General features: G+C 41.7%; 2 protein-coding genes across 6 annotated transcripts in view; both read left to right on the forward strand.

Annotated features, from left to right (window-relative positions):
• Positions 1 to 1,686, forward strand: part of lrr1 (leucine rich repeat protein 1) — a 55,383-nt gene extending 53,697 nt beyond the window's left edge. For all 5 annotated transcript variants that reach the window (XM_038776374.1, XM_038776392.1, XM_038776364.1 and 2 more), the window contains one exon: positions 596 to 1,686. In XM_038776374.1, the coding sequence (XP_038632302.1) occupies positions 596 to 848 (253 nt within the window). In that variant the 3' untranslated portion in view covers positions 849 to 1,686. The remainder of the gene's footprint in view (positions 1 to 595) is intronic.
• Positions 1,687 to 7,197: 5,511 nt separating this feature from the next.
• On the forward strand, positions 7,198 to 10,446 carry mgat2 (alpha-1,6-mannosyl-glycoprotein 2-beta-N-acetylglucosaminyltransferase). Its single transcript, XM_038776405.1, has 2 exons — positions 7,198 to 7,252; positions 7,661 to 10,446. The coding sequence occupies exon 2, from the start codon at positions 7,713 to 7,715 to the stop codon at positions 9,018 to 9,020; it is 1,308 nt and encodes a 435-aa protein (XP_038632333.1). The 5' UTR covers positions 7,198 to 7,252; positions 7,661 to 7,712; the 3' UTR covers positions 9,021 to 10,446.
• The last annotated feature ends 599 nt before the right edge of the window (positions 10,447 to 11,045 follow it).

Genomic DNA, 11,045 nt, shown 5'->3' on the forward strand with positions numbered 1-11,045 from the left:
TTGGGAACTTTGTGTGATGCCATTAACTAATCAAACCTGCTGGAGCTCCCAGAATCAGAAACTTTAGTACGCTCGGCCAAACTGAAAGTATGTTTTTACATTGAAAGTTGTTGGTTTTTCCCTTCTCCGGGGTGAATGTTATGTGTTTTGATGCGAGGGTGAGGGAGTTTGAATGCTGGGAAAAGCTTGGGTTCAAACCCATGAGGTGACAAACGAATAACAGATTCTGAGCTGCCTTTAGTTTTTTTTAACAATCATTCAGAATGCAAAAATAACACTGGTCAGTAGTTTGCGAAACCTGGAGCATTCTCTTATGTAATCAAATAACAATATGTGGAAGCTCAAAGTGTTGTATTCAACTTTCTGACTTATTCACTAAATTGTCAATTATACCCATCAGCAGTGTATAGGTTAGGTAGATTAGTTATGGTAAGTTGCCCCTTAATTGGAAAAAATGGTTGGGTACTCTAAATTTGTTTTTAAAAAGCAAAATTACCTGGGATGGAGTAATTGCATGTGTTGTGTTTGAGTTTATATCTTGCTCTTAAGCTATTAATGTATTTTAAAATTAATTACATTTTCTTTTCTTGTAAAGAATTGCTTATGGACCACAAATCCTTCCAACTCACCTGTGTCAAGATCTGGATTTGATTAAAACCTGCCTTTGCAGAAGACCTTGCTTGAACTCTTTCATTCAAGTAGTTGTAAATCTGAACTTGCACCAAGTCTCCCATACTGTGGTTCTTGTGGACAATATGGGCGGCACTGAAGCCCCAATTCTCTGTTACTTCTGTTCATTAACCTGCTACTCAGAGTTCCTTGACAAATATCAACAACGCAACAGATGATCAGTGTGAAATGTATAACTAAATGGTAGTTTGCAGTATATTTACGAGATGTTTTAATTTTAGGAACTTGTATTAATGAGAGATGAGTAGGGGTGGAACGGTGGCACAGTGGTTATCACTGCTGCTTCACGGCGCCAAGGACCCAGGTTTGATCCCGGTCCCAGGTCACTGTCCGTGTGGAGTTTACACATTCTCCCTGTGTCTGCATGGGTCTAACCCTAACCCAAAAAGATGTGACAGGTAGGTAGATTGGCCATGCCCCTTAATTGAAAAATAATTGAGTACTCTAAATTTAATTTTATAAATGAATGAGAGATGAGCAAAAGCTTCACGAATGTACATGATGGCTATTCAGCCAACATATCCAGCATTGGTGCATACTCCTGTGGTGACCAAAATGTACATTTTAAGAACACTACAAACTATTTGAACTGCAAATCAGTGACTGGGACAAAGAAAGCGTTCCGTTTAAGTCTCTAATGAAAATGATGTTCAGCAGTTTGGGTAGTATATTTTGTAATCTTGGAATCTTACATTGAGCCTGTTTTCATAGAAAAAGTTTAGTATTTGAAACTGTTTGCAATACTTTTTTAAGAATTAAATTTTAAGTGGACCTTGAAACTGTGTTTAGATTAAGTCATGCTTAACTATAGTTTATAAAAATGAGCAAAACAGTATTCAGTGTTTATAGATCACTGGCTGTCTCATTTTCCTACAGCAGTGATTGAGCTTGAAGATTGCTGTTGGCTTTTTATTGATAAGACTATAATGTACAGAGAATTTGTTCCAGTCTATTTAGTATTGTCATTTATATTTAATAAAAATTAACTTAATTCTGTGTTATGTCCAGTAAAATTACACCAGACAGAACAATATTAAGACCAGTTATAACACGAGGCATCCTTGGAATTTTAATTCCTTTTGCAATTTTGTATTTCACATCCGTTTTATCACAAGTGATTTTCTATAAAGGGAAAATGTGTTGCACCTTGCAATTTAGATGTGTTGACAATTTAATCAATAGCAGTAGTAGATCTAGTTTCAAGCTGCCAACTAACTTTCCTGTTTGAGCAGCGCCTCTCAAATGATGTGTGAATCAGTGTATCTCTGCATTTGACCAGTAGAATGACTGGTTTCGTTGCCGACACTGCACAGCATCTTAATGTGAGGTTTTTTAACCACGAGTTCTATTTCTGGAACATTTCCTGTCAGAAACATCACATTTTTGATAAATAACATATGCCAAGCAGGACGGTGTAAACACACTTCAGTCCATTACCAATTTATTCACTCATTTGTTAATAGAATTACCTTTCGCCAAACCCAATAATTAATTATGTATCGTATAATTACCTTCTTAAGTTCAGAGATGAATTATACCGAATAATACATAGAATTGGCTCGCCTTTTTCGTGCTCGTTTCAATTTTCGACTCATTTTCCCCTTAAGATTTCTCGAATCTTGAATTCAGTAAAATGCAAGTTACTGGCCAGAGGAGGGGCAGGCGCACATGGCCGATGAGCTAGTGGGAGATCATACCAGATAAGTAACCACTAATGTAATGGGGGGGAAATCGTTTGCCAGAAAAGATGGATGAAGTGGAAGAAATGTCACATTGAAAGGTTTTTTGAAATTCTTCTGTGACACTGCTGCATTATCGAATCCCTGACCAAAGTTGGAAGTTCAGCTCCATAGCACAGTGGGAGTGGGCCCGATAATGATTTTATTACATTTTATATTTGGAACTCCTCCAACATGTAAAATGATTTCCTCATCTGACAGTTTGTTACTTGGCACAACAGAAAAGGTGGCAGGGTCTAGCTTAAAGTGAAGGGAGATTGCTCAGGTATACCACTCAATAGCCAACAAAAATCCAAATGAACTTATACAGGTGTTTCAGGCAAAAGGATGCCACTAACAGGTACACATGAACACATGTAAAGTACAGACCTATGTAGGATGTGTTTAAATAGAGACTTTTAATATGGAACAAGGCAAACACTGATTTTAATACTTGTAGCTGAATTACATTTGGTAACTACAGGAAGAAATGTTATTGCCCAGTCGGAAACCATTTTGAAGAATGATCCAACTAGTCTGGATAATGACCAACGCATAAGAGCAGCTGATTCATAACCTTGCAAAATATTACGCATTTAAAGTTGAAAACCATTTCTGGTGGCTTATTTTACAGGTCTAACTGACCATCTTGTCAGTTTTCAGCAGTTGAATAATTTCATACTGGTGGTAGGCGCAAAAGCTGCAAGCCATACCGTCTTTTCTTTTTGTGTGGCATCTCCACTGTAAAATCAAACCACTCCAAAATGATGCTGCTTATTTCCTAACTTAACTCAAAGCTTTCTGATGTGCATTGGCTCCTAGTCTGGCAATGCTTTTTTCTTTTTTTAATATAAATTTAGAATCCCTTATTATTTTTTTCCAATTTAAGGGCAGTTTAGCATGGCCACTCCACCTACCCTGTGCATGTTTGGGTTGTGGGGGTGAGACCCACGCAGACACAGGGCAATGCTTTTTTTCATTTCTAATCTTGTTTTCAAATCTCTCCATGGCCTCACCCCTCCCTGTCACTTCCCTGGGTCCTCTAACAATCAGATCTCTGTACTCCAATTCTAGCCTGTTGCAAATGTTTTTTGCTCCACTGTTGGCAGCTATGCCGTCATCTTCCTAGGCCCCAAGTTGTCCCTGCTTTATTTTCTCTCTCTCTCTCTCTCTCCTTGAGAGAGCCTGAGGGCCAGGGACCCGGGTTTAATATGTGTGGAGCTTGCACCTTCTCCCCTTGACTGCATGGGTTTCCTCCGGATGCTCCGGTTTCCTTCCACAGTTCAAAGATGTGCAGGCTAGGTGGATTGGCCATGCTAAATTGCCCTTAGTTTCCAAAGATATGGGGGGGTTATGGGGATAGGGTGGGGGATTGGGCCTGGGTGCTGTACCTTTTTGGAGATTGGTGCAGACTTGGACCAAATGGCATCCTGCACTGTAGGTACTCTATTAAAAACACAACATGGAATTCTATGAGATGTTCTTTAATACCACAAGTAGTACAGAGTCAAAATTTGTTTGTTCATGCTCCTGTGAAATTTACTGTGGGACATTTTACTATGTTAAAGATGCAACATAAATGTAAGTTATTGTTGACAAAGTAGCAAGCAATGAAAACTTGTCTTCTGTTGTAAAATAACACCATCCTGCATCCTTCAGTGTAATATTGAAATGACATTTATTCTTTTTGCTCCAATTTTCTCCATTTATTCTCCTTTTTCAGAGCCTGCTTTATTTTGTGTTTTCAACAGAGGAGTTAGAGAAAACAAGAAATTGTTTTTGTCAAACTTGTGCTCCTCAAGGTGATGGATGTTAGTGCTGAAATATTTTCCATTTTAGGAACTCTCCGTAAAGAGCTCCTATTTCTGTTAAGAATTGGGGAAAAAATTGAGATTAAAAGAACAAAGTAAAAATGGTTGATTAGAGGCCGAGGTCTTGGAGAAATGGTGAGATACAAATTCGCCTATCGGTGGAAAGCAAGTATTTTACATACGAGTTCAGGTAAACGTAGGTAGTTGGAGGCCACGGATAGTTTCATCTGAAATTCTGTGTGTAGTCATGAGTATACAAGTGTCATAGCCCATTATAGGCCTTGTCATGTTCTGGCTTTCTTTTAATAAATATTCTTTATTAATTGTTCACACATTACTGGACTGTTCCTCACTTGGTTGTGCACTGTTACTTGCATACCAGAAAAAACACACCATTATGAACCAGTGTTTCAAGTTACTCTTCTGGGTTTTGGCATACCCTTACATTTAACATCAGGGTGGTTTGTAACACTTCAGACTGACCTTTATCAGATACATCTTAAAACGTCTATGTTCTACTTTACTATTAATGTTGTGGCTTGGATCCAAGTTCAGAAGACTACCCTCTGCTGTGACATTTTCAACACTAGTCATCCTGTAGCATACCTGACTGAGATTGGCAGTTATAGATTTGAGGCAACGATGCATATAAAAATTGATTTGTTTTCTTTTGTTATGCAATGTGGGCATCGCTGGGTCGGCCAGCATTAATTTCCTGTCCCTAATCGTTCATGAGGTGATACTGAGCTGCCTTCTTGAACACTGCTGTCCATATGTTGTAGGAAAACCCACAGTGCTGTTAGGAAGAGAATTCTAGGATTTTGACCCAGTGACAGTGAAAGAAGAGTGATTAGAATTCCAAGTCAGGATGGTGTGTGACTTGGAGGGGAATTTGCAGGTGGTAGTGTTCCTATACATCTGCTACCCTTGTCCTTCTAGAGGTTATGGGTTTGGAAGATGCTGTCGAAGGACCTCTGTGCATTGCATTTTGTACTGCTGTCACTGAGCATTAGTAGTGGAAGAAACATTGGTAGTGGAGGGAGTGCCATCAAGTGGGCTGCTTTGTCCTGAATAGCATTGAGCATTTTGAGCTGCATTCATCCAGGCAAATGGAGAGTATTCCACCGCACTTCTGACTCAAGCCGTGTAGATGGTAGATAGTCTTTGGGGAATAAGGTGAGTTACTCTCTGCAGAATTCCAGCCTCTGCCCTGTTTTAGCCACAGTTTTTGTATGGCTGGTCCATTTCAGCATCTGGTCAGTGGTAACCCCCAGGCTGTTGATAGAATTGAGACTTTTAAATTTGAATTCTCAAAACAAACATCCACATGGATTCTGGCTTGCTAGCTCAGTAACATAATGCTACTGTACCACGAGCTGATACTTTCTTCACCCAAGAAATATGTTTCCACGATCCTAATAAATTTTGTACACTTAATAGAAAACAGCAATCTCTCATCCATCACAGAAAAAGAATCCTTCCGATACAGGTACATACCAGCCAAACCATGACGACCGCATCAGTGGATCATGTCTGGTTCAAGGTTCAGCTAATGCTAACTACATTCAGAAATATTGGCAAGATATATTAACTGATGTCAACACTAATGATATATATAATGTAAGGAGTGTAAAGGGTTAACAAGATGTTCATGTATCTCAACACTAGATGGCACCAGAGTAGTTATATAAAAGCTGGGTGTCTAGGAGTTCTGGGAGAAGGTTGTGAAGGTTAGAGAGAGGTTGAGATGGTGTTAGTTGTACTAGAAAGATCATAAAAAATAAAATGATTGAATCCCTGCAGTGCAGAAGAGCACCCTATTATAGATTTATGTAGCATAGATTTAATACTGTTAGGGCAGCAAGGTGGTGCAGTGGTTCGCACAGCTGCCTGATGCTGCCGAGGACCCAGGTTCCATCTCTGCTCTGAGTCACTGTCCGTGTGGAGTTTGCACATTCTCCCCGTGTTTGCGTGGGTTTCGCCCTCACAACCCAAAAGATGTGTTGTGGATAGGTGGATAGGGTAGGTGGATTGACATGCTAAATTGCCCCTTAAATGGAAAAAATGAATTGGGTACTCAAATTTTTTTTTAAAATTAATACTGTTTTATTAGCTATTAATTAGTGAAGTGTACAAACTATTTGAAGTTTTGTAAAATAAACTAGCTTTGTTTCAAATACATAGCTTGATGTTCTTTGTCAACATTATGACTTTTAGCCATCTTGAAGGACTATACAAGGAACATCACAAACACCACCAAAGTATAATGTTTTGGGTGTCGGCTCTCCTTCCCAACACGGTTTTGGTATGGATATTATTCTCTATTTGTCGAGCCCACAACTCTATTGTGTTCGTTTCAGCATTTCTATATGTGATGTGTATACCGTTTTACTTGAAACCAAGTTTTCCTTTGGGAGGGGGAGGGGGGAGGGGGGGGGGCATGTATCACTCCTTACACGATTGCTATTTAGACTGACACTTGTGGAGGACAGGAAACCGGTTTAGTCACCTTCAAACCAAACCAGCAAGATTTCAGACGAGAGCAAGATACTCATTACGGTAACAACAAGTAAACTTGAATAGAAAATGCAGCATCCGTGGAAGGGAAGGGAAGGGGGGGGGGGGGGAAGAGAGAGAGAGACAAGGTTAACGTTTCAGGTCCTTGACGTTTTACTCTCGAGCGATGCGACCTGACGTGCTAAGTAATTCCCGCATTTTCTATTTTTTTAAAATCAGATTTACAGCGTGTGCATATGCTGCTGCACTCCGGGACCCTGGGACAGCAGTGCGCTGGAATGCTGCTTTCCAGCTGAACTGCAGTAAACAGAAGGCGGCCGGGGTGTCGCTGACCTCATCCGCCAGCGTCGCCGGGGATTCTGGGTGCAGAGAGCGACCAATGAGCGTGAGGGTCAGCGTGATGGACAGCCGGGCGGACCATTCATAAGCGGCCCTGTGTCAGGCAGGGCGGCTCCCAGTGAGCGGGCTCGCGCACCAATGAGGGCGGCGGGAAGGGGCCGGTTGGTGGGTGAGCAGGTAGGCAGGCGGGCGAGCCGGGAGCGGGGCAGCCGTTAGCGGGCCGAATGTCGGCCTCGATTCAAACTCTGAGGCGGAGAGGAGAGCGGGGGACGAAGAGCAGCGGAGGGAGCCCAACCCCGTGTCCACTCCGCGCTGCCTTCAGCTCTCTTCCGGGAGGGAGAAGCTGCCGGAGCCCCGTCTGCCTTGGTAACATCCTCTTGCCGGAGCCCCGGCTGCCTTGTCCCTCGGCCTCGGTGTGAAGTGTGGCGGCCGTGCCGGTTGGACATGGTCCAGTGTGAGGTGGCATCGTGCCTGGCCCAGCCGCGGTTTATTATAATCGGAAGTTTATTGCTCTCGCCAGTCCCTCCCTGTCCGTGAGTCCTCCTCCCTCTCTCCTTGTTGTAAATTCCTGTTTATTATTCCCAGCCCCGGTGTTCCAGTCACAAGGCGGGGGGTCGCCGCTTCCTCGCCGCTCAACATGAGGTTCCGCATCTACAAGAGGAAGGTGCTGCTCCTGGCTCTCGTCGTGCTGGTCGCTGCCTTCGCCTTCTGGACCAGCGGGAAAGCGAGGAAAAGCGAAGCGTTTCCGAGGGACGACGAAAGCTCCAGGAACAGCGGGCGGACTGGCGGCGCCAGCCCGGCCAGGAAAGTTTCCAACGAGTCCCAGCCGAACAGGTTCGACCAGCCAGAGGTGGACAACCTGACTCTGGTGTACCGCGGCATCGTCTACCAGCTGAACTTTGATCAGACTGTCCGAAACCAGGAGATCATAAAGACACGTCCTCCAAACGATTTGGTGGTGGTGGTTCAAGTGCACAACAGACCCGAATACCTGCAGATCCTCGTCAATTCGCTCAGGAACGCCAAAGGCATAGAAAACGTCCTCTTAATCTTCAGCCATGACTTTTGGTCTCCGCAGATCAACCATATCGTAGCTGGCATCGACTTTTGCCAAGTGTTGCAAATTTTTTTTCCATTCAGTATCCAGCTGTATCCCAACGAATTCCCAGGCCACGACCCCAGAGATTGCCCTCGTGACATAAGCAAGACGAATGCTTTCAAATTGGGCTGTATCAATGCTGAATATCCAGATTCATTTGGCCATTATCGGGAATCCAAATTCTGTCAAACCAAACATCACTGGTGGTGGAAGTTGCATTTTGTCTGGGAAAGAGTAAAAGTTTTGGAAGGTCATGAGGGTTTTGTGCTCTTCATTGAAGAGGACCACTACTTGTCACCTGATTTCTATTATGTCTTGAAAGATATGCAGCGTCTAAAGACTGAAAGTTGTCCTGACTGTGACATATTGTCCCTTGGTACATACGTCCGTGTCAGTGATTTCACAGATAAAACCAATAAGGTGGAGGTGAAAACCTGGCGATCAACCGAACACAACATGGGCATGGCTATGACTAGAGACACATATCAAAAAATGATTCAGTGCACGTATACTTTCTGTGAATATGATGACTACAACTGGGACTGGACATTACAGTATTTAACAGTATCTTGTTTGCCTCGGTACTGGAAAGTTATGGTGTGTGAAGCGCCCCGTATTTTCCATGCTGGAGATTGTGGTATGCATCACAAGAAAGCTTGCATGCCATCTGTTGAAATTTCTAAAATTGACAGAATTATAAGTAGCAACATGCAGCATTTGTATCCAGAAACCATGACAATAAGTGAAATATATCCATTGTCTGCAATCAGCCCACACGTAAAGAATGGAGGTTGGGGAGATATTAGGGACCATGAACTTTGTGTGAGTTACCGCCGGCTCCAGTAATGATGTGATAAATTTTCATACCAGATCATGTTTTTAATGGTTATTTAGTTTCCTCCTGTTATAAAAACACAACAATAGGATACAATCCTTGACTTTCAAGATTAAAAATAAATGGCTGCCCTGATGGCTCAGTTCATAAATGCACCAAAAAGTGTGATATTGAGCTTTAATGACTAGGGAAGCTCCAGGTAACACCTGGTCTACGTTGGTAAGACTTCTGAGTTAAGAGGAAAATTCAGCCATGGTGCCCATTCCTGATCAGTATCCAGTGACTATACTGGAAAATTAATTTTGACAATGTTGGATAAGGACAGATTCTTCTCTATGCTGTCCAAATTTGAATATAGCTTTGTCGGCACTCACTGACTGGGCCACATTTGAAAAATAAAGTGCTGGAGAACTACTGGTGCCTGTGGACCTGTACCCAGCCATGAGTTGCTGCCTTTACAAGAAGTGCAGCAGGAAGATGCATTTTATTTTTATTTTAGAAAATAAGTTGTCATTTTCTTCATTAACTTTATGGGTGTTCTGGTGACTGAAGAGGAGAAAATGATGTATGCAACAGTAAGAAGCCAAAGGTGCTCATTTCATGTTGTGGGTGTAGTTTTTACAGTTCTGTTTTCATTGTTTGGCTAAATTTACAGATGAGACTTGCTTAGCTCAGTATTGTCACTCTGCTATTTTAATGTATCTATACTACAAGAAAAATACCACATTACATGTATACATTAAATGTACATTAAGTGTGATTTATAAAACTATCACCAAAGTTAATTCCACCATCATTAACACACCTGTAACCTGAAATACTTAGTATGACATAAAGCTCAAAAATTCTCCCTCCTTATAATGCCTAGAAATGAAAAAAAAAAGCTATAATATTAGCACTGCGCTTTGCACATTCTCCCCATGTCTGCTTGGGTCTCACCCCCACAACCCAAAGATGTGCAGGGTAGGTGGATTGGCCATGCTAAGTGTTTTTTAATTGGAAAAATTATATATATATATTAGCACTGGTTGAATTTCAGAGTTCAAGTGAAATTAATATGAAAAATTTATAAGTGCCCCACTGTTTGCTGAAGTCTTAGGAAAGAAAAAAAAATGACCCAGTGTGGTTATGAGAAAAATGTGTCCACTCACCAGTACAATTTATTGATATCTTAGTGGCAATACTGTTCTCTTAAAGCACAAATCTGTAACTGAGAAAACAATGCAATGTTTTCAGTTAATTGTTAATATTCAAAAAACCGGCATGTCTATTTTTCCCAGTAGTTTGAATTAATCTGGTTCAGCTGATTTAACAGATGTTGCCTCATGGCATTTTGAGATACCTGAAATGGTCCACTGTTTAAAAGAAAATGCCTTGGTTGTGTTTTTTTTGTATTTCAGTGTACTACCACCTCAAATAAAAGGATCAGGAAAGCAATTCTGTGTGAAATGTAGGAGATACTGTTTACAACATGCTTTGCCGTAGAATTTTCCTTAAATGTAACTGCACTACATTTTGCTGTTTAAACAGTTTCTTCCCAATATTACCAATTTCATCATGGCAAGTTAAAAATGACGAGGAGAGAAGGAAAGAGTAATGGAGCATTTTTTTTTTGTTTAAAGTATTTACAAATTCTATATGGGAAAGAAACTGACAAATATATATTTTTATTCATTCACAGATGTGTGTTGCTAACAAGGCCAACATTTGTTGCCCACTCCCAATTCTCCTTGAGAAGCTGCTGCTTCCTTGAACTGCAATAATACATGTAGAATAACGTGCACCCACAGTGCTGTCAGCGAGTTTCAGGATTTCCACATGGAAACAGTAGAGTAAGATTGGCTATCCTGGGATATCATTCCAGTGATATCAATGTTGGGAGCGGGGCTGCACGGTGGCACAGTGTTAGCATTGCTGCCTCATGGTGCCGAGGTCCCAGGTTCGATCCCGGCTCTGGGTCACTGTCCGTGTGGAGTTTGCACATTCTCCCCGTGTCTGCGTGGGTTTCGCCCCCACAACCCAAAGATGTGCAGGAT

The sequence above is a fragment of the Scyliorhinus canicula genome, chromosome 2, assembly GCF_902713615.1.
Source record: "Scyliorhinus canicula chromosome 2, sScyCan1.1, whole genome shotgun sequence".
NCBI lineage: Eukaryota > Metazoa > Chordata > Chondrichthyes > Carcharhiniformes > Scyliorhinidae > Scyliorhinus > Scyliorhinus canicula.